This window comes from Miscanthus floridulus, chromosome 4 (assembly GCF_019320115.1).
Source record: "Miscanthus floridulus cultivar M001 chromosome 4, ASM1932011v1, whole genome shotgun sequence".
Lineage (NCBI taxonomy): Eukaryota > Viridiplantae > Streptophyta > Magnoliopsida > Poales > Poaceae > Miscanthus > Miscanthus floridulus.
The window spans coordinates 121,600,684-121,627,637 of NC_089583.1; the positions used below are offsets into that span (position 1 = coordinate 121,600,684).

The 26,954-nt window shown below is 44.5% G+C and overlaps 2 protein-coding genes and 3 non-coding genes across 6 annotated transcripts; all 5 read right to left on the reverse strand.

Moving 5' to 3' along the window:
• Positions 1 to 268: 268 nt before the first annotated feature.
• LOC136550589 (eukaryotic translation initiation factor 2 subunit beta) lies at positions 269 to 4,639 on the reverse strand. Its single transcript, XM_066542206.1, has 9 exons — positions 4,495 to 4,639; positions 4,312 to 4,409; positions 3,959 to 4,120; positions 3,814 to 3,865; positions 3,638 to 3,735; positions 3,125 to 3,270; positions 2,862 to 3,004; positions 2,619 to 2,704; positions 269 to 616 (listed from the first exon to the last, which is right to left on the reverse strand). Exons 2-9 carry the CDS (start codon positions 4,354 to 4,356, stop codon positions 545 to 547), a joined length of 804 nt encoding a protein of 267 aa, XP_066398303.1. The 5' UTR covers positions 4,357 to 4,409; positions 4,495 to 4,639; the 3' UTR covers positions 269 to 544.
• On the reverse strand, positions 687 to 770 carry LOC136553077 (small nucleolar RNA SNORD34). The gene has a single exon (XR_010782983.1). It is a non-coding gene; the product is annotated as a small nucleolar RNA SNORD34 (small nucleolar RNA).
• LOC136553073 (small nucleolar RNA SNORD34) lies at positions 939 to 1,022 on the reverse strand. Its single transcript, XR_010782978.1, has one exon. It is a non-coding gene; the product is annotated as a small nucleolar RNA SNORD34 (small nucleolar RNA).
• LOC136553079 (small nucleolar RNA SNORD34) lies at positions 1,847 to 1,925 on the reverse strand. Its single transcript, XR_010782985.1, has one exon. It is a non-coding gene; the product is annotated as a small nucleolar RNA SNORD34 (small nucleolar RNA).
• Positions 4,640 to 5,194: 555 nt separating the features above from the next.
• On the reverse strand, positions 5,195 to 11,254 carry LOC136550588 (probable inactive receptor kinase At5g58300). 2 transcript variants are annotated; one of them, XM_066542205.1, is made up of 4 exons: positions 11,054 to 11,254; positions 10,591 to 10,624; positions 6,474 to 7,826; positions 5,195 to 6,050 (listed from the first exon to the last, which is right to left on the reverse strand). In XM_066542205.1, exons 3-4 carry the CDS (start codon positions 7,753 to 7,755, stop codon positions 5,419 to 5,421), a joined length of 1,914 nt encoding a protein of 637 aa, XP_066398302.1. In that variant the 5' UTR covers positions 7,756 to 7,826; positions 10,591 to 10,624; positions 11,054 to 11,254; the 3' UTR covers positions 5,195 to 5,418. The 2 variants fall into 2 exon arrangements, with proteins under 2 accessions (XP_066398302.1, XP_066398301.1); XM_066542204.1 differs by lacking the exon at positions 10,591 to 10,624.
• Positions 11,255 to 26,954: the final 15,700 nt, after the last annotated feature.

The window sequence follows — 26,954 nt, forward strand, 5'->3', positions numbered from 1 at the left end:
AAATAATTTTTATAATAAATATTGTAATGCCAGTCTTTGCGTTATTAACTTCTGATATTCATGATCCAACTTTAAAAACAAAATACTTGGGACAAATCTTGATGAACTCGTGTTTGTGACCGCAAGTAGTTTAACCGACAGATAATAGCCAGCTATCACAGGATTATGATCGCAGGGAGTCGCTTATCAGGATGCATGACAGTGACACTCGCCATCTGCCACAGAACTGCGACATCATTTGATGAATCTTCTGAATGCAGACAAAGGGTATTGTTGACAGATCTTGCTCAACATTGCACAGCAGAATATGTAGTCAGCAAATAATCTAATATTGTTGAATTGGTATGGCCCCAATTCCAGCCATATATAGATAATAAAGCAAATCATAAACTGAAACTCAGCTGCATTAACATGGCACAAGAAAAAAAAAATACACGGCCACAATGGTCGCAATGCAAAATTGGTTGCCAAAACAGAGCACAAGCTCAATTCTAACATCATATGGCAGCACACAGGATTAATAATGCAAAGCTTTGTTTTGTGTTCAGGCCTTCCGACGACCAACTTGCGCAACGAATCCAGCTTTGATTGGAGCAACGGACCTTGAAGATCCACACTATAGATAGCAAAAGAAATGGCTCATTAGAGTTGGAATCAAATATGAGTCTTCCATTCTGATTTCAAAGAATAGCCTCAGAACTTTGCAGATAATATCAATGTTTTACTCAAACAATGTAGGCAAATAATTCTGAAACTCATCATAGGCTACAAGAATAAACACACACAAGAATGAAGTAGCGAATTTCAGCACGGGAAATGTTTGGTTGGTAGGAGAAAACTCAAGGTTATATTCATAAGCAACAATACCTATATAAACATAAAATAAGTGATAGTGAAACTGATAGCAGATATATTATCGCACAAATTTATGACTCTATTTAAGCCTCAGTAATTGCACTTCTTATCACAGAAGACTAGTCAAACAATGTAGGCAATAAAGTTGCAATTCATCATTGGCAAAACCATATAGTGGAGTGATGGTTCTATGCAAGTGTCAACTAGAACTCTGGAAGTGTTCACCAAGTAAAAGTAACATGGAATGGAAGTGAAATGAGAATGAAAAGGCAACAACAAGAAGGTACTCCCTCCGTATCGCAAATAGCGGTCGTTCTGGCCACGGACGGATCTGAGCGATTAGAAGTCGTTCTGGCCTCCAACGCAAAGTTTGGACGATGCTGCCCCTTGCGCTTCGTATCCCTCGCCGCGCGTTAAGAGCTCGCGCTTCGCATCCGGCGCCGCGCATTAAGAGCCCGATCGATTCCTTGGCTTCCCTCGCGGCGTCAATAGGCCAACCACTCGCCGCTAAGAACACGCGCGGCTGCCGCCACCGCACACCATCTCCACCTCACGCCGCACGCCGCTCGCCGTTCACGCGCTCGCCGTTCACCGCACGCCGCATCGATGAAACAAAGAGTGAACGAAAAAGTCTACACACGCGGCAACTGAAAAAATTCGCGCGGCATAGCGCGCAACCAGCGTGCATGCGAGAGCAAGCAGCGAGCGTGCACAGCGCCATGCAAATTCCCGCGAGCGTCCAAAAAAATAGTGCGGCCAAGGGATTCGAACGCTGGACCTCCAGCCTCGGTCCGCAGATCGCTTACCACTCGGACTATGAGGAATTGTTGTATAGGAGACACCCGCAGTCCTATTTAGTAAGGGCAAAGAAGGAAAACTCCCCCCTAATTAATCACTCTTTGGCACTCCTTGGTAAGTGTAATCCTGTCCTAAACGACTTCTAATTGCGATACGGAGGGAGTATAATATTTGGTCTTCCAATATGATCAATGAAAGACTCAGATTTTGCAGATGTTATCACGAACTCAAACAATGTAGGCAAATGATTCTGCAACTCATCATAGTCTAGAACACAATGGCTGGGCCAAACAAGGCCTAACAAGCCAATCCGCAAATGTAGGGAAAAATGAGTACTAGGAAAGTCAGCAAAAATTGTTTCATTTTCAAAGGATCTTAAATATGCGCAAAAATATCTAGAGCAGCAAAATATGAGATGGTAACATTGATAGCAGATAATGCATGGAATGAATTGTGGAATTGTTTGCCTCAGAAATTGCACTTCTCATCAGACTTTCAAAATAACCCTAAACTAAGTTGCAACTCATCATTGGCAGGGCATCAAACAAGGGCTAACAAGCCAATCCATAAATGTAGGGAAAAATGAGTACTAGAAAAGTCAGCAAAAATTGTTTCATTTTGAAAGGATCTTAAATATGCGCAAAACTATCTAGAGCAGCAAAATATGAGATGGTAACATTGATAGCAGATAATGCATGGAATGAATTGTGGAATTGTTTGCCTCAGAAATTGCACTTCTCATCAGACTTTCAAAATAACCCTAAACCAAGTTGCAACTCATCATTGGCAGAAAAATACACAGATGATGGGACAAATGGCATCAATTACCAATGTATAATAACAAAAAACAGTCATGGATAAAGTGTAAGGAAACGGGAATAACGAAATGTTCCCAGAGCCGTTGGAAATCTATCACAACAAAACTGCAGGCCCCACATCCTACATGGTTTTGCAAGATATTTCACCTGTTCACAGCGAAGGAAGAACAGACGATTTTCCTTGGACAGAATGGTATCAGGGCTCTTGCATCCATTGCAGATGACATACTCATCTGAAAAATTGAGTCACAGGGAGAGAAACAGTAAACAACCATCATATTTATTCAATCATATCAGCAGTCAGCAGGTATGTTCATAAAAAGGAATGCCATGCCATCTGTTCACAAAGGGATACTACAACCATCAACGCAATCAAATTGGATGACTTACTGATGTATCTCCTCAGGATTGCTTCAAAGTTTTTGGGGGCAAATCTTCCTTTGATCACCAACCTTTGCTGCCCATCAAGTGACCCACTTGTTCCCATTTCAGCAAGCAAAAACATCATCACATGCTCAGGTTGTCTATGCATCCTGAAGATACAGTTAAAAGTCAGTTCATTGTAATTTTAACAACTGGAGCAGCAGAGAGCACTTAAGAAGGTGAGAGAGTATCAGTTAAAAATATGCTTCCACAGTTAGGTTGAAACTTACGTTTTACACAAATCCATAAAATTAACAAAAACTGTCTTCTTTGTTCCCTCCCTAAGAACTTGTGGTGGCCTCATAACGGTCCTACGCCTATCCCCAGCAAGATCTGGGTTGTTCTCGCGAAGAATGTTGAACACTCTGTCCAGCAGCTGCAACAGAAAAAGCTCAAGGTTAAATTTCAGAGACAAAAAGGTAACACATCGCTGTAGTGATTTGGTTCCTCCAAGGTAATTATATATTGGAGACCCACAGTGAAAAGAAGTAACCAAAATTAATAATAAAGAATGATGCATATATGAATGCACCCAAAGAAACAGGTATTAATAGCATGCAAGTCATAACGACAAAATGTGGTTGTAATGTCATAGAACATTGGAAACATGAAGATGTAAAGCTCTGGGGCAATTGTGAAATATAAGCCTCTGGCTACCAAATAGTCACATTTTTACTAATAATAACTAATGCACAGAGATCCATGTTTACAAGGGAAAAATATTTGGCAGAAAATGTGATCACCTCTTCATATTTATAATCCCGGTCAGTTCCTTCCCAAGGATATGTAGGACCACCTCCAAGCTCAATGCCTTCCGCTTGTTCCTCTACAGCTTGATCATCTGAAAAGCAAGGAGTCATACACATTGCAGAAGTAGTCAATGAGAGCAAGGTTTAGATTAATAACAAGTAAAATGCACCTTGAGTGTCCTCCCCATCTCCAAGGTCGGCAATAGATGACTCAAGATCCACCTGAAATTTTCCAGAATGAATAAATGTAAAGCCTCGATTCATTTTCTGATTCTTAAGCATTGTCCAGATGAGCTCTAAGTCTATCTGCCGTACCTGCTTCTTCTTTTTCTTCTTCATTCCAGTGAAGTTAAGTTCAGCGGGTTCTGTGACTGCCAATGTTTCTGTCTTCTCTGCAAGCTTGTCCACTTCATCAGAAGGTTCTTGGATGACAACCTTCTTCTTTTTCTTCTTCTTGGTTGGATCGAAGGGGGCAAGCTGTAGGAGAAGGAAAAAAATATACATAAACATGTGGTGGAACAGAACCTCAAATCCAGCCCACAACTCGCAAGCTCAACCCTAGCTAGAACCGCATCGAATCAGGGCAAGCAGCCGAACGGCACTAGAACTAGAACTAACTGAAACCCCCCGTCTCGATCAGCGCAGCGACGAAGAAAGAACCAGCTCACCTCCGAGGCCTCCTCCCTCCTCTCCGGGTGCTCCTCGTCCGCCATGGCTGACGCGGTCGCCTCCGAGACGCTTCTACTGGAATCCAGAGCTCCGATCCCTGCGACGGCACGAAGCAGGTTAGATCGACCGCGGGGCGCTGGTTCGACTTTATCGATGCGAGATGCTCGGGTGGGAGTTCTCACGGGCGGAGAGCGCGAGCGAGCGAGCTAGAGACGACGGTGACGGCGGCGCGGTTCTTCGAATTAGGGTTTTCTCGGTGGAGATCCTTTCGCCTTAGCCTTATCTTTTCTGCTTCTATATACTCCTCGGAGATCGTCACGGTAATGTAAGGGTTCTATACGCAAAAACGCCTACCGCTGACCGCCTCAATCTCAGCCGCTTGATTTTGATCGGACGCGCCCTCGGGCAACCTCATGGTGCTAGACTTGGAGAAATATGCTTCTGTTTGGAGGGTCTTACTGAAAATGTCTCTCTCAACGTCAACCCGAGCCGTTGATTTACATCGGACGCAAATTCTTGGAAAACTCCCTTAACAAAGTCTTGCGCGTTACGCCGCCGTCTCCAAATTTCTGCTGCCCATCGATCCCCTTCCTTCCCAGCACCGGCACGGCAAGACTCAAATTGTTCGAGGGCGCATGCGACGACGGCGCGCTGAGTGCTCCACCCTATATCGGCAGCGGCAGCAGCAACGGCAGCGATCCAGTTTGTTCTTGTTTTTGACTTGTTGTTCAGTATATGTTACAAACTGTATGCTTGTGCCAATTGAGGTGCGGGGTGAGCCAGAGACTCAGAGTCAGGTGATTATCAAATGCTCTGAAAGATGCAACTGTAAAAAGAATTTGCAATCGAGCTGGCACCTGTAATGTAAGCACACCATCACCATGGAACAAGCCTAACAATTTCAATTTTCCAGCGGAAGAATTCTACACTCACCAAGATACAGAGTCTCAAACTTTCAATGAGAAAGCTCAGTTCTTTCTATCTGAGGCTGAATGCACCTGATGCCAACCACGGGTTTACATGAACTCAATCATAAATTAGCTAACAAATCAAATGAGCTGCAACTGGCAGCAACCGATGAAGCAAACAAACTCCGCTGCACAGGATTACACTGATGGAGGGTTCGACTCCTTGGATTTCTCACCAGACGACGCGCGGCTCTCCGAGGTGGACTGGCGGAGCCCCTCGATCATCCTGATCACCTCCTCCACTGCCGGGCGCCGGTCTGGCGACTTTGCCGTGCACACCATGGCTATCTGCAGCATTTGTACAAGCTCCTCCTCGATGTTCTGGTGCTTCATCAGCTCCACGTCAAACACCTCGGCCGTCCACTCCTCCCGGACCACCGAGTGCACCCATCTCGGCAGGTCGACGACATCGTCGTTCCCCTGGGTCTGGAGCAGGGGTTTTCCTGTGAGCATCTCCATGAGAAGGACACCGAAGCTGTAGACGTCAGACTTTTGGGTGATCTTGCGGTTCTCGACTGTCTCTGGAGCGCGGTAACCGACCACAATGCGAGATGTGTTGACTGGCACACTCATCAGAGCGCTGAGGCCATAGTCCGAAACAGAAGGATTGTGATCTTGGTCTACGAGTACGTTAGTTGACTTGATATTGCCATGGGTGAGCTTCGTGCCCCCTTCTGCATGTATATGCGCAATTCCATATGCTGTCCCAAGGATGATCTTCACTCTGGAGTTCCAGTCTAATGGTGTCTTCTCAGTAACACCCCGGATACCTGTTGATCAAGAAATGCAGCAAGAAACACTCATTAACAAAACAAATTGATATCTCGAGTTATTTGGCGCAAGTTGCACTCTGTAGCATGAGATTGTCAAGCTATGTAAAAGCAATGCAAGTGCAGCTTCAGTCTTCGGCAAGTGGAAGATATACATATGAAGGTTCTAACCATATTGAAGAAAAGACCCAACTATTATCGAGTCAGTGACATAACTTTAGATGTTAAACTGAGAGAACTATAATAAAATGGCAGAGATACAGCAAGTTATGTGATTCAAGCTATGCTTGTTGTCAGGGGTTGGCACTTTTAGGAATGCTGGCCTGTTGCTAGTACTTGAATTGAGTATTGATCAATCACATCAGTAATGTTTTTGAAAAGATATCACATCAGTAATATGTCTGTAGCAGTGAAAAATCATACCATGCAACATGGCTGAAACACTTCCAGTGTCAATATAATCGTAGACGATAAGCTTCTCATCTTTGGAATAGTAGTAGGCACGTAGCGGGACTAGGTTTGCATGTTTGCCCAACCTCCCGATGAGCTCCATCTGCTGCTCAAACTCTCTTTTCCCTGACACAACATCTTTCAATCTCTTGACTACCACGACAGTACCATCTTCGAGTATAGCTTTGTAAGCAGTTCCATAACTACCCTTGCCAAGGACCTCTGCAGAAGCTCTCAATAGATCCTCCAAGTCAAAGCTATAGGTGCAACCCTCCAAGAACACTAACTTATTCTTCTCAGCAATTTGGACACCACTACTGAATTCTTGCTTCAGCTTCTCACTCCTGGTGGCAGTACCTTTGGATTCCACATCAATCTCGTCCTTGCCTTTCCTCTTTGAAGAGCACACGACCAACACAACCACGACTAGCATCAGCAATGCAAACCCACCAACAGCAACTGCAACTATGAAACCTGTGCCTAGTTTCTTATCATGATGTGGCGAAGGTGGAGATTGAGGCAATGAAGATGATTCAGGTGAGGGCGTTGGTGAAGGAAATGAGCATTCAGCTAGAGGTAGCCCGCACAGTCCAGGATTCCCTGAAAATGAACCCTTCGGAAATATCTGGAGCGAACGAGGAATTGAGCCTTTCAGTTCATTGTTGCTCAGATTTAGTAGTTTCAGACTGTGAAGCTTGAGATCAGGGATGGATCCAGAGAAAGAATTATCTTGCAAATTAAGGACAGTTAACTGAGTAAGGGTTTGTAAACTTGCAGGTACTTCTCCTGTAAAGGAATTGTAGGAGAAGTCTATTACACTGAGGCTAGGACTGAAGGAAGAAGGCAACCCTCCTGAAAGTTCATTGTGCTGTAGGTATATGGAACGTAAAGAAGGAAGTAAGGCCACATCAGATGGAAGACTTCCAGTCAATCGATTAGACCGCAAGCTCAGTACTTGAAGAGAATCAAGCTTGCCAAGAGTGTATGGAGGAATTGCTCCGATAAGACCAGCAGCTGGTACCCTCAATTCAAAAACTTGTGACTGATCTGCTGAGCATTTTACGCCATGCCATGAACATATTGAGGCATTTTTGTCCCAGTTGAGCTTGTTTCCATGATATACTGCAGAGACAAAGTCAAGAAGGGCTTGCTTCTCCGAGGCTAAGTCCGCTACAACCAAGGGGTTGAACAACGATAGCAGCAACTGCATCGAGAGCAGAATAAGGAAAGAGCTCCCAAGATTGAGACAATCCATCTGATGAATTTCCTTGGGCAAATTAAATGAGCAGCATATTCAATTGACTATATCAGGCAAAGTAAGCAACCCTGTTCAATAAAAAATAGAGCATAATCAGTGACAAATGCTACCATACTGACATTAAGATGTCAAATGCAGGTAAGTGTTTCTTCAGGAGGCAACTAAACACATGTCAGCAATCATTGCATGCCCTGGACTTAACCAAAAAAAATGTGTGTTTAGGCAAAAGTGCGCATGCCTCAGCAAAACGCAGTGGGGTAGCACAATAAACATTCCTTTCCAGCAAGTGACTCATGACACTGACCAAGATACTTTGGAAAAGAAGAAATTCCCATCAATGTCTTAATGATTACAGAGTTCTCATTCCAACCAATGCAACTTACTTTTTCATGGTTTCATTATAGAATGCATGCAAAATGTATCATTTGAAATCAGTATGTATTACGTGCCATTGAGAAATATTTATTCTAAGCTTAATTTTGGTATATATCCCCCTAGGCGCACAGCGCAGTAGCTGCTGGGTATTTTACTGAGCGACCTGGCAACGCAAAAACAAGGTACATAAATTCCATCTTCAAAGAATGAAATCCAATAATAACAACAATAGCCTTTCAATCCCAAGCAAGTTAGGGTAGGCTAGAGTTGAAACCTACCAAAAGTCCCAAGTCACGGTTCAGGCACTTCAATAGCTGCTTTCCAAGTACTCCTATTCAAACATAGATCTCTAGGATATATCCCAAGCTTTCAATTCTCTTTTTATTGCCCACCCTCCATGTCAATTTCGGTCTTCCTCTACCTCTCCTCGTATTATTAGCTTGGCTTAGGACTCCACAATGCACTGGTGTCCTCTGGAGGTCTTCTTTGGACATGGCCAAACCACCTCAACCGATGTTGGACAAGCTTTTCTTCAATTGGTGCTACCTCTAGGCGACCACGTATATCATCGTTTCGAACTCGGTCCATTCTTGTGTGACCGCAAATCCATCGCAACATACACATTTCTGCAACACTCAGTTGCTGACATGTCGAATCTTTGTAGGCCAACATTCCGCTCCATACAACATAGCCGGTCTAATCGCCGTTCTATAGAACTTGCCTTTTAGCTTTCGTGGTACCCTCTTATCACAGAGAATGCCAGAAGCTTGTCACCACTTGATCCATCCTGCTTTGATTCTATGGCTAACGTCCGCATCAATATCTCCATCCCTCTGTAGCATCGATCCCAGATACCGAAAGGTATCCTTCTTAGGCACTACTTGACCTTCCAAACTCACATCTCCCTCCTCCTGTACAACTCCGCCAAAGTCGCATCTCATGTATTCGGTTTTAGTTCTGCTCAATCTAAAACCTTTAGACTCAAGGGTCTGCCGCCATAACTCTAGTTTCCTATTTACTCCCGCCTGGCTTTCGTCCACTAACACTACATCATCAGCGAACAACATACACCAAGGGCTATCCCCTTGTATGCTCCTGGTAGCACCAATAAAGTCAAAAAAAGGAACTAGAAAATCCTGGACATAAAGTAAATAAAGATAAAGAAAGGGAGAAAAAGTGAAATGATCCGGTCAACATATAAAAGTCAAAAGCATCAACAAAGTAGGCAGAAAAGAGGGAGCAAGAACAAAGCTGGACTCATCATAGCGTTCACAAAGATGAGCATGGCACATCATGTATCTGATGTTTATTACTTGTTCACAAGAAAAGAGTATCTCAGGCTGTCAGGGAGAGCATTCTTACACTGAGACGCAACGATATTGAACAAACAAATTATCATGTCGCAACTTTCTGCACTCTTAGCCTCTTAGGACTAACATGGAGCAGAGCAGCCTTACCATCTCATAAAGCGTTCTGCAACTGTGGCAGTGATCATCAAAAAAGACTAATGTGATCTGAGACGCCACTAAAAAAAGTTGAACAAAAAGAGAAAGAAACAAAGGCAAGGGTTTAGCTAATATAACCTAAGCTAATTCAAATGGGAACTCGGGAAGATCCCACTGCCAGGAAGACGTGTATGTGGATGTGGGAAACTACCGCACATGCCAATGTGCGCGGAGATTTACTACATTGTTTACAGACTACAAGATCTAGATTCTAGAACAGTACAGAGTTACTTAACCTCCACTTAAAGAGACCCTGAGACGAACCAATTCCTTATTCAAGCCAGCAAGTGACCTGGGAGCAGTGCTCAAAAGTCCAAGATCAACTGCTAATTAGTTGTTTGCAAGGATCCACGCATTTTTCAAGTGGTAGCTTCTAACTCCAAGTGGGCAACCCAAGATTGACCGCAGGCCATTCGAGGGTACGAGATTAAATTTATAGCTCAAGTGGGACTTATTTTATTTTGAGTCAATTCTAAGCAATAGGAGGGAACATGCTACAGGAAGAAGATGAAAAAAAAAATCATAGCAAAGCAGCTACTGTTTACTAGTAGTAGTTACAGCCCATGTCTAGATCCACCACACAAGTGGATACAAGAACTGGAACTCAAAAGGAGATCCAACGTTTGTCCATTTCAATCAAGGTAACTAAAACAGCAAGACTGAAAGGAAAAGGGTGAAGTTAGTGGAGCATTATGGATGTATGCTGCTCCCAGCACCTGTCGTTTGGCGCCAAAGACAACATTACTGTAGGCTTGCCTAAACTACGGGAAACAGGAAGCTGGAAGCTAAACAGCGCCGCCAGACATCAATCAGTGTAACTGAGCATAAAACACCCATTGATGCAAGCACGGTAAGGTTCAGCCAAAATCATGAGGAAATGCATAGATTTGGGCTCCTATTCCCTGAGTACACACAGGATGTCAAGTCGTGGAAGGACAGGCAAAGCACCAACCTTTCCTCGACGGAACCCCTTGTCAAATTGAACACTGCAGAGGAGAGAGATGGTACGGTTGTGTCAATTATTTAGGAATTCGGCAGGCCAGGTAGTACAACTGAAACTCGAAATGCAAGGGCATAACCCAAAACGTTCACCTCTGCCTTGTCTTTTGTAATGGAAAAAAAACACAACCAACACGGCTAAAAATCCTCCTGCTCTAAAGTCTAATCAAACCAACCAAATGCAACATGTCCCCGTCCATTCCAAGAAAAATTGCCTAAAGTAAAAGACGAGATTTTTTTTTCAGGGAGGGGCGAAACGCTTAGCTAAGGTATGCACATCCCGCGAAGCGACCTAGGAGGATGAGCGCGCGCAGGAAGAGCAACCGGAATCGCAAAGGAAGCAGAGCTCGGAGCAGAAGGGTTTCAATGGAGAGCCTGAGCAGAAGCAGTAGCAGCGAGGGCAAGGCGGGGTTTACCTCCGCCGGCGATAGCCGCCGGTACAGCGGAGCGGAGCGCACCGAGAGCCGCAGCAAATGTGCGTGCGGGCTCAGGGCTCGGCCGTGGCGCGCCCCTGTCGGCAGGGCGAGGATTTGCGCGCTGCTGCAGTGCTGCTGAGTGCCGCTGGGGGCAGGGGCTTTGTGGGGAGTCTGGGGAGACGGCAGTCGAACGGGAGAGGGGTGGCTCCCAGGACAGGAGGAGAGAGAAAGGAGGTGCATTTAAGAGGAGGAATGAAACGTGGGGAGTAGCAACGGCGCCTCTCACTCTGACTAGCTGGCCTGCCTGAAGTTGGGGTGTTTGGTTTACGTGATAAACTTTAGTCGATGTCCCGTGAGATGTATAGACAAGTATTAAATATAGATTATTTACAAAACTAAATATATAGATTGAATTTTTAAACTTAATTAACTCATGATTTAATAATATGGTGCTACAGTAAACATGTGCTAACGACGGATTAATTAGGTTTAATACATTTATCTTGCACATTATTAACGGATTCTGTAATTTGTTTTTTTATTAGTATCCCACATGTGACAACCCATGTGACATTCAACGTGACACATCTAAAACTTTAACCCCTACATGACCTTGTTTAGTTCCTCTCCTAAAATTTAGTCCATATCACATCGTATGTTTGGACACATGTATGGAGTATTAAATATAGACTAAAAAATAACTAATTGCACAGATTACGACTACTTTGCGAAATGAATTTTTAAGCCTAATTAGTCCATGATTTGACAATGTGGTACTACCGTAAATATGTGCTAATAATAAGTTAATTAGATTTAATAAATTAGTCTAGCGGATTACTGATGACTTATGTAATTTATTTTATTATTACTATCCGAATACTCTGATGTGAACTTGACACCCCTAAACCCTGGATTTAAACACCGCCGGACACCGTGACAGTGAGTGAGCAGCTACTGTACACTGCACTAGACAGTAGACACTAGTGCTTGTAGTACTGCTGAATACTGAACAGTGATCACTCCCTACAATGTGTCTTGTATTTCTTTCCCTGTCTTTAGGCCTCTTTGATTGCAAGATTTACCTTTTCTATTTCCCATGTTTCTCTATAAAAATATACTGTTTTTGTGAAATTCTTATATAATTTTTATGAATTTTTTCTGTATTATAAAAGGTGATAGGATTTGCGGCCTCTAAAAAAAACTTGTATGATCTAAATTTTGTTTCACGAAAATACGAAGCATATCATTCTAGTATTTAGAAACTCGGTGGGGTCTATGTGCATTAAATAAACACATGCTGCTAAATGAGAACAGCTGCTAAATTAATAGGGACATCTATGGTTGATTTTGGATCCATTAGCACTAAAAATTAGCTAGCTAATAGATAATAGCTGTTAATTTTTAGCTAGCTAATTTTTAGCAAGAGATCGTTTTGGATCCACCTCCTAATAGGTAGTTGGATATTGAGTTGAAAATACATATGAACTACTAGCATTTATCAGCAACTTCAGACTTGCTAATGGAACTAATAGTGAGTAGACTTACAGCTAATAATTAGTCGATTTATTAGTTGCTAATTTTCAGTGCTAATAGATCCAAACAGACCCTATATTAAAGGCCTCTTTGGATACCAGAGCTAATTACTAGCTAGCTAAAATTAATCCTAGTGTGTTCAAACAAAAGGGCTAATATATGAGCTAAATGTTTAGCCAAGTCTCCAACTAGTTGTTAGCCAACTAGCTAGCTAACTTTAGCTAATTTTTAGCCCAATAATAATTAGCTATAGCTCATCCAAATATGTCCTAACTTCACATCTCTTTTAATCTATCCAAAAAATAGTAATTTGTTATGTTTTTTTTTGAGGATGGAATATTCCTAATTTATATGCCATTCCTTCTCACTAAGAGCTAATGATCGGTAGGAACGACAAAGCCATAAAAGACACACACTATACAGATATAGGAGCTTTGTAGGATTTTCTCGCTCTTGATTTTGACATCGATCTTGAGAGTGTCTCTAGTAGTTGTAGCTACGGCTAGTTTTAGTCCCCTGACGTATCTCCTATTATATAAGTTATGTTCGCTTGGTCGTAAACGATCGTAAATTTTTCAGTCAGAACAGTATTTTCTCTCACACCAAATCAGCCAGTAGTAATAATCCACGATCGTATACGATCGTTTCAGCCCCAGCCGAACAGGCTGATAGTCTATAAAACAGCATCTATCTGTGATTCATCTCTTGACACATTATCCAAGTTTTTTAAGCTAGTCCTGTACCATTTTTCTCTCTCCGTGGGTTGGACCTTGATAGATGGGTTGCAATCTTGAAAAATGCAAGAGCGATGGACGAAATAAGAGATAGAGGCTAGCATACTTTTTCTTCCCTTGCCCTTCTCTCTATTATGAGGACACCTCTAATAATGTCTTATGAGGTAGCTCGAATCATATTATTTCATATTTAATATATAAAAGACCTGATAAAAGTTATATCTTGGTCAAGAGCTAATTTCATGCACATACTTTAAGATTATGTGAAGTTGTCATGTGTGGCTATTAATTAATTATATTATGAGATATGTGCTAATTAAATAAAGTCAATACTATTAGAGAAATTATCTTAGAGCCGATAACTATCTCATACTATCAAGGATGCCCTAAACATGCGTACTATATACTCAGTCCAATTAAGTCCATAGTCACCTATCTAAGTAGTCTGCGGCCATCAGTGTGAGAGCTACTCTTTTGGTCCTAAGAGCATGTCAAAAACACTTAACTATAAAGTTGGTCGAACTTAAAATGATTTGGCTTGTGATAAAACTAAAGTGGATTTTTTTTTGACAAAACGGGTAACTGGTATTGGTAATCCTGAATTTGCCCTCTCTAACCCGGTAAATATGACATCTGGAAAAAAAAAAGATGGAAGTCTCTGAAACCTCGACATGATTGCTAACAGCCATAACAAGCTAATCGTGTCTGCTACAGCAGCTTCCAGTGGTACTTGTTCTCCTTCGCCACCATCGCTTCAGCATGCACGACCGTTGATGGAACGCAAACCGTCTCTGCCTGCCTGCTCCACGGACCCATCCTGTTAGCCGGTTGATGTTGCTTTATTGTGAGAGAAAAATATTGTATGGGTTCTGTTCGGCTTATCCTCATATCCGGCTTGTTCAGGTTTCTTTTTTTAGCCGAAACAATGTTTTTCTCTCACAACAATTCAGTCAGAATAGTATTTTTTAACTAGTTTCAGCCAAAATTCAGCCAGTCGAACGGGCCCATGGCTGATACGATAAGTGCACGGCCAACAAACTATGATAGGCAGAATCAAGAGGATCCTCTTGTTGGAACTGGAAGCTGCATCTCAACCCGTCGGTTTATGTTCTGTAGCAGATGCGGGCAACAACCACCGGTTATTATTGCAGAGGCATGTTGGTGCAGCGTAGTACGCGCAACCACCCCAGTAATGGACGGGTCCCAGTCGCTAACGAGCTAGGCCGCCTTCATTTACACCATGGAGGTTGGAGGGGTCGGTGCCTTGGACCTGAAGAATGCATGGATCGGAATGGGCGGGCAGCAGAATGACTGATGGAGGAGCTGTCCTTCACTGCACTGCTCTGCACCACCGTTGAAGATGAAGATTGATCCATCCACCGGCCGACAGTCACGGTGGCTGGTACCGGGTACGTGGTGGTAGGTTGGTGGTACGGGCTATGAGCCCTGGTCCATGCCTGTGTAGTTTAGATGCACTGCACGTAAACATGGCGACTTGGCCATTGCTTGCTGTTGCGTTCACAGGTTAGCTATGTTGTACGGAGTGAGTGAGTGACACAGTGCAGAACTTTGAGCTCGTTTGTAAGCAGGGGTCCAGGGTATCAGTTTTACAGCAGCTGATGAACGAGGAAGGCAGATTGCTACACTCAGTTCAGTCAAGGTTACAGCCCCCTCCCTTCGAGGCACAGTAACTTATATATGTAGAAGCCAACTGGCTGTTGTTCTGTCAGTTTGCTCATGGAATCCTTAACGAGAACCTCCTGTTTAATTATGTAAAACTGTTGTCCATCGTCTACCATTCAGATTTTCAGAGTGGGGTGATATTCAGATATAAGCACAAGCACAGACCTAACACTCCGCTGCTTGTCAACTCTTTCTTTGACAAATTGCTAGCATGTCTGAAAACAGTTGCTACTTTAATTCTTTTGTTATTTGTAGTGGAAAAATATACTTGTGTGACTTCCAGCTGCATGGTTGACGGACAAAATTGACAGCGGCACACGTGTTGCGGATTTGTCAGCATCTTTTGGAGTCGGAGTCTCCGGGTTATATGAGGGATATATATATAAAGTGATCTTTTTCCCCCAGTCAGATGAGACGCAGCGACGTCAATGCGCAAAGCAGATACATCCGGCTCTGAAAGAGAAATACAATCGATTGGAGTCCGGTCGCAGCTGGCTTAATATCCATGTGACTTGGTTAAGAAAAATCCTGCTCTGACGAAAGCTACTCTCTTCAGCTAATTGCCTAATTGCCATGGCCTGTCGTCGTCGTCTGCCGTGGCTTGCCACTGCCCAGGCGGCCCAGCGGTGAGGCTAAGGCTAGGGCTAGGAGCAGCTTGATGGAATCTAATCCTATTCAATATACTCGATGCCAGACGTACGATGGCGATTTGGTTTTGTGGAGCCATCATGCATCGCTGTGACTGTGACGCTATGTGCATATCCATCTTTAATTTTCAAAGCCGCGTCAAACCCTACACACATGGGGACTTATGGTCGGATGATGTGCTTGTATAGCCTTGAGCTGTGCATTTGACCCAGGAGCCAGGAGTAATGCAGGCTTCCATCCAGCCTTCTTTTCTTTCTCTCCTGAAAGCCATTCCATCAGCTTTTTTATACATAATTAACAGGAGTACCTCACTGAAAGAGAACTGAACAGTACTAGCTACATAGCTCAGTAGCTCCTACTGCGAGCTAACTAGCGTTTGAGGCCTTATTTAGATCGAGGGTGTAAAATTTTAAGATGTCACATTGGGTGTTATATGGGGGTGTCGTATGGGGGTGTTCGGATACTAATAAACAAACAAATTACAGAATCCGTCAGTAAACCGCGAGACGAATTTATTAAGTATAATTAACCCATCATTAACACATGTGTTACTGTAGCACAACATTGTCAACTTATAAACTAATTAGGCTTAAAAAATTTGTCTCGCAAAGTAGTCACAGTATGTGCAATTAGTTATTTTTTTAATCTATATTTAATATTTCGTACATTGTCGTAATTCAATGCGGACGTAAACTTTTGAGTGCGGAACTGAACGAGTCCTCAATGCAACGAACAACGGCTTACAGGTGATGATGATGATGCATCCGATGCAGTGTGCACATGCACTTGGCATCTCATGCCAGTGTGGAATCTTCTCTGCAGGCAGAAGTCTAATCCAGAGAGGCCCTGCCAGAGACCAGTAAATACTCCCTCTGTCCTAAAATAAAAGACGTTTTGGGTTTTCGTGCCACAAGTTTGACTCGATTTATAGAAAATACGTGCAATATTTACATCTTCAAATAAATTTGTTAAAAAACTAGACAAAAAGATCTTTTCGATGATACTAATTACTTAGCATAAATATTTATATATTTTAATATATAATTGCCGGTAGTCGTTCCTCGGGAAACGAAAACATCACTTATTTTGGGACGGAGGGAGTACTAAATAACAACAGGATTGGGGCTGTTGGCTAGTGGCTTATTAGCAGGTGCGTTTACACTTGTTTATCGTTCCCAACTTCCCAATGTACTAGAGCTCTGGGTCAATCGGGGGCTCTAGCCACCAGGTTCTCATGAAGAAAAGCAAAGCATGCAAAGACAGTTTTTTTTTTCTTTTGAGGAAAAAGACATACTACAAGGCTACAAGCCAATTTTGTTTGAGCATATATATTTACTCCATAATAAGCCAATAAGATCCTGCAGGTAGGTATTGGAACTTGTAAACAAATATATAGTCAACAAAGGCCACAAGTTTCCAAATCAGACATATATATACAGTTTTAGCTTATTATTAGTCGATCTAATCATGCATGCATGGCAAATGCCGCCAAGAGAATGCTTGCAAGAAACAGCATGCCGGACCGGGGCTCTACCTATATCTTGACACTCTCAAGTCTCAACCAGAATACCTCTGCATGTGTACATACGATAAGATACGCATGCTGCATCATGCATGCATGTACCGTACCGCACGCTGTTTGTCAACTTGCTTGTAGCAGTCGTCGTATATATATATATATAGCTAGCATCGGCGATTGATGACGTATATGTTCAATGATGATGTGACCATGCATGTATATAGGGAGTTGCTATATTTTGCATGAAATATAGTATTTTTTCAGGCAATAGTGGCAACTATTACTAGTATTCTATCATGTGATCAACACATTGACTACTACTACTAGCAGCTTCCCTCAACACTCAGATGGATCGCCTGAACGTTCGGGCGTCTGAGATGGAGGAAAGGTGGCATGTATATCGTAGGTCCTGATCTCGACGTTCTTCCTGCCACTGTTGTGTACAGATATCCATTTTTATTTTCTGTCATGTGATACGCACCCTACCTACATACGTACGTATGTTATTTCGTCCATAAGTGCATGCCGGTGTCACTCTCATCATCGTTTTTTTTTGTCTCTGCTGTCTTAATTATTTTTTCTCTGCATCGTTAGCGATGTAATTGTAGTAGCAGTGGTATGAGTACAAATGATGGTATATGACTAACAGCTTTGATTGTGTCGACTGTCGAGTGGTTGAGCGGCATATGGTCGCACTGGGAATATAATATGCACCTAGTAGCATTTAAGTGCCGCATTTTTCAGCTGAAAAGTGGCACTCGTTGTTGCCCGCAGGACGTGGTACCACCGGTGATTCCTGCAGAACTCGACCGTCTTGTTAGGGCGTTCAGAATGCCAATTTGTAAATAGTTAGTTAGATGAGGCATAATAATAATAAAAAATAAATACAGTAGTGGAGAGTTATGTGAGTTGTGAGAGAGGTGTTTCTGAAATATCGTGTTAGACTAGCTATTTGATCTCTCTCCTTAGAGCATCTCCAGCAGTTTCCCAATACCTTCCATGTCCCCATAAAACTGTCATATTAGAGATAGCTATGCTTTTTTCTTGCTCCAGCAATTCTCCAATACCTCTCCCTTTTTTGGTGGCCACTAATATTTTGCTCATCTCCCATCAACGAAAGGGGGAGATTCAACTCCCCCAATACCATGTGGACCATCCCAACTACCACTTTTCAGCCATATTTTCTCTTACACTCCTGTGGAACCCACCTTTCATATGGGTATTGGGGAAAATATATTATGGTACTGCTACAACATCTCCCCCAATAAATCTAAAAAGTGATATTGGGCTACCCCGATACCGTCTGATTGGAGAAGTTGTATTGGAAGATTGCTGTAGATGTTCTTATAGCCAATGGAATTCTTCCTAAACTAGTTATTTGGGAATCGTCGGGGCGCCCTTATTAGAACATAGACCCTACTGCATTCTAGAGTTTTTACATACCTAGAAATCTTTTTCCCTTGCGTCGAGTAATAAAACTAAAGAGAACAGACGAACCAACAGATCGACTTATAGGCTGTTTGGTTTGCCGGATCAAACTGTTCGGGTCAAGGTGGCTCCGGATGGAGTGGCTCCTTGCTTTTCCGACGGACGAGTTGATTCTAGAAAATGAACTGCAACCCTTACCCGGATGACTTCATTTCATACCTCAATCCAAACAAATTTGTAGGTTCGGATGACTCGACCGGTATGTGATCCAACCCAAACAGGTCATTAGTGTGTGGTCTATCTCGCGGTAGCTCTAAAAAGTTTGTGTTTGATCCATCGATCAGGATCTCCGTTATCCGTGACAGAAAACAGAAAGGTGCATCATATGGGTGCAGACTGCAGAGCGAGCTCGCCGATGACGTACGGGCTCTGTGCTAGCATGTACTGTACAGTATTATATATGTGTATATCTATTTTGTATCGTGGACATTTGTGTCCGACAGCCAAGCCATGCATGGCACTTTCCGCGTGTAGCACTTCGAAAACCGAATGTTATTGTTATCCATGGTACTATTTGCTATATATGCATCCAAGTCGTATGGTAAAAGCAAAAGCTGAGAGCGGCACTGTGGAGAAGTCGTCCCCGCCCACGCGTGCCTGGCTGCCTGCACTGCACTGCACTGCAGCGTTAAGCAAAAAGCAGGGGCAGGCAGCGCACTGGTGAGTGGTGAGCGGTGAGCGCCGAGCGCCGAGCGCGTGCGCGTGCAGGTGGCAGCGAACAAGCAACCCAACAGGCAGACGCAGAGGCAGGCCGTCGTCTTTCTCTGCGAAAGCATGCAACGAAAAGAAGAGCGGAGGAATCAACGAGACCAGACCCCGGCGTGCACTCGGCGGCAGCGGGGTTACGTTCAACGGGTACGCAAATTATTCCCTGCTCTTCTTGGCCACCTCCGGCCGAGCGAGACGTCAGACGTGTACTGCGAGAACGACGGAGCCAGGTGGTGTGGCACCGTTAAGCTTTGTATTTAACACTTGTGTAAGAGTGCGTACTCTGGACGGTAGTAAGGATGTACGGAAAGCTAGACGTGAGCTCAAAGACAGGGTAGTCCTGATCGTCTTGGCAGTTGGTTGTCCTTAATTGTGCGGCTGTGGGGGATATGACCCCCGGTACCCATAAGACAAGACATGGGCCGCACCATCAGAGGTGGTCTAGCCCACAAGATCAAGGCGTGCACGGCACTGGTCGACGTGCACCGCAAGATATTGTATAGTACCAAATATGATACTTTAACCCTACCCCTTCAGAGTATATAAGGAGAGGCAGGGGTCCCCTAGTCAACAGCTACTACATCTCAATACAATACACCAAAGACACAAGACGTAGGGTATTACGTCGATCGGACGGCCCGAACCTGTCTAAATCGTTGTCTCTGCGCCTTGTGTCACCATCCGGTTCCTATCACGCGCACCTTCACCGATCAATCTACCTTCGTGGGATACCCCTCGGAGGACTACCGAGCATCTTTTGTCGGCAGTTGGCGCCCACCGAGGGGCTCGTGCGCGCTGACCCCTGGTGATCCAGATGGCGTAACTCAAGATCAATATCCTTCGCGGCAACTCGGCTGATCGCGTCGACATCCTTCGACAACCACGGCGCACGTCTTCGTACGTGGATTGACACCGCCAAGCTCCGACTACGTCCGTCCTACTCCAACACGAGATCAACTTCGTTCTAGCCGTCAAGCGAGCTGCCCGCGTCGCCGATCAGATAACGCCATACGCCGTCGACCAGACATTCTGTCTAAAGCTAAGTCACGCTTTAATATTTTTTCTAAATATTCTCCAATCTTCGTATATCACCATAATGTTTCTCAGAGCTATTTTCTCCATGTTTGCTATCTAAACGATTTTTTTTCATGTATACCATTTTAAAGATGACATACAGCTAAGTCTAAGGCGAACCCCCGAACAGTTATGTTGATGCTCGGATGTTCCCAGAGACAGCCTTTGTGGCAGAACCGCCTAATCTAATACCTTTCAGGAGTGCTTGTCTTCCATTAGACACTAAGCACCCAAAGGAGAACACTAAATTGTTTAGTTCCGTCGGGCACACCCCAGAGGAGAACCCGAAAATTCAAATTTTTGCCATCAGGATCACAAATGAGAGAATAAAGCTTACAACATTCTTACCAATTCTTACATCACTTTACATATACATCAGAGTATAACATTTATTATTATAATAGCGAAATGTAATCATATTATCAGAGTTATGAATATTTTAATTGAACAGCGGAATATAAACATGTGAACAGAGTTATAGCAGAAATAAACATCTATTAATGACATGATGAAGTATTGATATGTAAACTATGACAACAGGTTATAAACTATCGTTTATACAAACATTTGGTAAGAGTTATAAATAAAAACTACGATAGCAGCGTAAAGGAAATCCTCGCTGAGCCCACCAGGAGGTATCCACACACAACAGTCAGCTCTAGCATCTACCTGTCACCTACAATAGGGGGAATAAAACCCTGAGTACTCAATTGTACTCAACAAGACTTACCCGACAGGAGGAAAGAAAAGACTCCAAGGATATGCAATGCTATCTGGCTTGTGGGTTTATTGCATTTGCAGGAAGCATTACTAAGCGTGCGTTCTTATATTCGATTTTTATTAATAGCCGCATTGGTTCATTAACTAACCATTCTATGTAAGCACATGTGCTACTTTCAAGCAGGTGATAAGCAATCATATTTCCCTTGTCTATCTTCCTATCTTTCATCTTTCAGTTCTTACTACGATGCTAAACCGTAGATAAGCCGTACCGGATCCCCATCCAAACTGGGACTCCAAGCCCCCGCACCTGAGTCCTGGACTTAGTGCGGTGCAAGGACCTCCTCCACATAAAAAAAACCCTGACAGTCGGTCCGGAAAGAGCCAGATCCACGATAAGAGAGCAACAAGTCTTCCAAGCGCCCATACACAAAGTATGTGCTCAAGATAATAAGTCTGTGACCTGCCTAGAGTCTCATGCAACGAACGGTCCTTAACCAACCAGACAGAGAAAAACAGTGTAACCAAGCTATGCCCCGTGTCCACGGCGACACAACCTCTTACACTCACCAATACCCAAACCACATCCCTGCACGGTCACCACTTTTCCTTTCCACCATTTTATGTTTTTGCAGTGATAATAATCCAGTAATATATTTCCTATATCTCGCGAGTGACAGCCATCGCTCGACTTCTACCGGAGTCCTGTAGCATAGCATTCTACACGATCCTGTCATACTAGTAAAACTCATAGGATAAAGATATATATGTAAGTGGGTTTCATTCAATTACTTAAAACTTAATGCATAAATATAATTTAAACCGTAGAAAAGTAGAGGTTATGCACCGGGGCTTGGCTGGGTAAGATATATTTAAAAGTTAGTATCTGCATCTTCAGATCATCCACATCATCTGATTAGGAAGCCCATTGCATTATCTCCTAGAGAGAATACCATTACACCATCTGCAGATTCCCACTCATCCTTCACTTGATCCGTTGATCCATCATCGTACCTATATGATATGCATTGATGCAAATGCGTAGATGTAAATCACCAATGACAGCCGAAATACTTAAAAACCCGATCACGCCTCACAAGCTAACGAGATAGCTCTAACGTTGGTCTACGCACCCATGTTGTCGAATAAGCCATCATTTCCCAACAAATATTTTAGTTACATGCCCGAGTTGTTTCTTTATTTCGTCCTATCAATTTAATTATTATTCGAATTAGAGCATCGTTATCTATCTAGCAAACTAATTATTCTAGTGATACAAGAATTACCGTGAGTACCTAGTATTGCTAGGAACCTACTGTATAAATTTTAGATTTGACTATATTACCAATTTATCACGAAAATTCATACAAGTTTATATTTTGCAATATTAAGTATCTTAGATTAATTATATAGCTCCCAAAAATATTATTGAACTATGTGCACAAAATGTACTAATAGGTAGATTCTAATTTTAGAGACCTAATAAAACTGGTTTCATAATTTTTGGACTCCTATACCATTTTATATCGATTTTACAAGTTTCAGCCATTTAAACAAAAACTTAGAAAAGAGATGGGCACTCGGGCTGGCCTCGGCCAGCGCGGCCCACGCGGGCAGCCAAGAGGCCCAAGCACCCACAGCCCATTCAGCCAAGTAGACGGCCCACCGGCAGGCAGTGGCCTAGGCGGGGCGCAGCGCTCGCAGCCTAGTCGCGCTCGCGGCCCAACCAAGCCGACAGTGGCCCAGGCGAGGCATAGCGCTCGCGGCCCAGCCAAGCCGACAGTGGCCTGCAGTGTAGGAACAACAGTAGCAGGCCGGCCTAGGCAGCCGATGGCGCAACACATTAGCAAACCGACCCCTGCACTTTCCCTAAATCAACCCGCGGTACACTAGACACTATTCAGACAAGCCACGTATTTTGCAAATAAGACCCTGTATAATGCTTCTTCTTGGACTCTTACCCTTTTACCCACCTCTTCATCTTCCCTGAATAGAGCACCAGCGGAGAGGAGCTCCGGCCGACGACCAAACCTAGCCGGGAAGGCACTACGGTGGCAAGAGACCAGCCAGAGAGTTGCCTAGGAACTCACACGACCACGGCCCGGCCAAGGCAAGGCTCAAGCTGCCCCACGGTAGCTTGCCCGTGCGAACCGCGGAAGGCGGCAAATCGATAGCGGCGGCTCTGACCGGACGGATGGCGGAAACGGCGCGAAGGCGAGCGGCTCTGGCTGGCCGGTAGCTAGGCGGTGCGAGGGCGCCGAAAAGCAGCACGGGGAAACCGTGGTCACATTCGGTGGGGTGGCTCCGGTTCTCGGCGGCTCGGCGAGGTCAGGGGGCGCGGTGGCCGCACACGACCGCGGTAGCGAAGGAAAATGAGGGGGGGGGGGTGCCCGGCACACGGCAGCTGTGCAGCGGCGGCGCGCATGTGAAGAGAAAGGCACGGTCGGGCAGGCGCTAGTGCGGGGGAAAAGACCGGCTCTGGCGTGGACGGGCGGACCTGGTCCAGCGGAGGACTGGGGGCACTGCAAAGGGCAGCGCCATGGCGCTATGGGGCAGCGAGTGTGCGGTACAGCCTGGCACAGGAGTGAGGCGCGACTAGTGTCGGTGCGTAGAGCGTGCATACGCGAGGAGCAGGGAGAACAATGGCAGGAGGGGCTGCCTTGGCAGGTGCTGCGGCTCAGGCAGTAGGACAAGGACTGCGGACGCCGAGCGTTGAGGAGGAAAGAGAGGGAGCGCCGGCGACTGCGGCATGAACGCACGGGTTGCACGGTAGGGCGATGGTGCTGTAGGCATGAATGGAGGCGAAGAGGGAAGGGAAAGCGTGAACTAGGATTTCAGGTTCAGCGCGTAGCAAGCAGAGGGAAAGAAATGAGCCAGCAGTGGCGATAGCAGCTCGGCTTGGAAAGCAATCGAAGACAGATATGACAGGACAGGGCAGACAGAGGTAAAGCGAGACCCAAATGGGCAGAGGTAGCAGCAGCAGAGAGATGCCCCATTAGGATTCAGAGGATGCAGAAACATACATGCAGGCAACACACAGCGCAGCATACGGTGAAGTCGGTTTCCTCCTCATGTGTGTGTGTGTGTATAACCCCTAAATCTACCGTGAGTGCTACTCCTAGCCCTTTAAACATTTGATAATCCATTGTGTGACATGTCTCACACAAGAAGATCATATTATATATTATATACGGTGCAGTCACTTGTGTCTTTGTTATATGTGTGTGTGAACAACAATTGAATGAGACGATCAATTAGAGAGCTAAGCATGCATGCACGTAGTTCCGGAGCTAAGCAGAGGCAGCTAGTTCAACGAACAAAACTAGGGGAGGGAGAGTCAGCAGGAACACAGCGTAGACCGAGACGACTCAACTTGGCTAGGACACGAAGGCAGACAATGGCTCTACGACAAAGGCAATAACGCGACGAGACAACAGAGGCAGACTGCAGTACAGCTCCGTTGGCGATATCTAACAAGCCCGCGTACACGGCGACGTGGTCCGACAACGCGACGCGGAATGTGAACAGAGAATTGTTTATAAAAATTGTTTTTCACTGCTTAATCAAATAAACAAGCCATTCGCCCTTTTATTTGCTATCAGACATTTTTAAACATAAGTCAAATTTTAAAATCCGAGAAAATCATTTTGGAAATTTTTTCTTAGGCCTAAACCACGGTGCTAAACAAGCTCGTAACACCAGAGGTGTTACAACCAACCCCCCTTAAAAAGAATCTCGTCCTGAGATTCGAAGCTAGACCAGAAAGGGGGAAACACGATTACATTCCGTAGATCAGGGATTACACGAAACATTACACGACTTTAGATACTAAACCGCACGGGGATTTAGCGATACATGGTTAAGAGCAACCTGGTACAACCGAGACTTAATCCAGAAGTCCGAGACAGACTGAGGACAATGGAGAAACAACAAGAAGATGATTATCCAAAACATAGCGTAGCACCATATGATCCAGAAACAGTACTCCCAGAACTCAAACATCGTGAACCCTAAGACCAACTAACCAAAGGGAACTTGAACTTCTTTGACAAACAAAATCCTTTCTTCTCCTCAGATTACACCATCAACTCTGACTGACGAACCTAATTCCACGAGTGATGACTAGATCTCATAGCTCTGCTCCAAAGGCGAGGGAATAGGATGAAGAAGAAGGGGAAGGACCAAGAGTATTTTATAGAGGCGAATGGAGGTGGGGCGCAACACACCAAAAGCGGATGCAGCGGGGATGGGATACACAGGCGCCACATGCTGTGGAGATAAGGTCGAAGACATGGTGCGCTTCCTGCGCGAGCGGCTGGAAGGAAAATAAAGGAGAGGAGAGGGGGTCCGCTTGACGAGGCAGGCGTGTGGGCGGTCATGTCACCTAAAAGAAGAAGGAAAGGAGAGGGAAGGGGGGTCTGGTATGGGGAAGAGGCATGAGAGTCGAGAGCCGACCGGATGCTGGGAAAAAGGAAAAGGGCATAGTGCACAAGGATGGCGAGCATAGTACGATGCCACGGCCACGTGAAAACGGGGAGCTAAGGACTCGATACAGGCAGCGTTCGTAGGGCATGTAGCGAAATGACCTAGCATGCGTAGCACGATCAACTAAACACAGGGCTTATGACATGACGTCCACACAGACTTTTACGACTACCCACGGCTAACCTTCCCTACTAGTCTTCTTTTTCTTTTCTTTACTCGACCACATCTGTCTTTCGTGTAGACTGATACCACGTCATACTTTCTTCCTCTAAAACCATCTCTTGTTTACCTTGAGAGAGCACTTTTGCATCAACTCATTGTGGATTTCCCATTTGAACACCCGAATATTTCCAAGGAGAAAAATTTAAAATAAAACGGTACGGCGGTGTAACTTAGGTACAGGTACTTGGTCAACAACCTCGATACCAGCGTGTGTCCGAGCAGCGTCACCATGTGGCAGCTGTTCCACAGGGGCCCTCGGTTTCGTCGCTGGCACCATAAGCTTTTAACCAGGCAACTATTACCAACTTACACGCCACGAAGGCAGTGGGGTCATAGACCGTAGAGTAAGGGGAGTATCGCAAGGGAAAAATTCAAATAACCAAGGTTTCCCTTCACAACAAGGGACAAGGAATTTAAATCCAATGACGGATTTGTTTTAAAGAGATTCAAGTGTTCTACTGGGACATCCACAATTAGTCGATACAGTGTCCTATATTATCCAATCATGGCTGATCTACTGGCATCCAAATGTCAACTTCTCTTGTAACCTGCTAAATATCTCCCTTGACAACCTTAAGCACAGCTAGCAAAACTAAAGTAGATGAACGCAATAAACACAGCGAAATAAACAAAATGTATATTCCGAATGGTCTCATACGGGTACAACATACAAGCATTCAGGCTCCCATTCACGACACAGCATTCACCTACGGTCGAACGAGCTCAACAACTATGGACGACAACAACGGCAAGAGTACAATACCAGGGGGACAACAACGAAAAACACTACTACTATGGGTACAACATCCCAAGGCAACTAATCTACATCTTCTCGTGGCAATGGCTGAGTGAGAGGAATCAAGGGCTCAACTTCTGACACTTCTGAGGGTGGAGGTGCTAACGGTTTTGCAACACCAGTTCTTCTTCTTTCTGGCGGGTGGATAGGGATCCCTTCCAAGATCAGGGCATCCTGCCTTTCAGCAGCCAACGTCCTCCGTTCGGCCCTGGTGACAAGATAGGCCACCCACAGCTGATAAACATGCTAATCTTTGGCCTCCTTTAGGGCTTCCTCCATGGCAGCATCTCG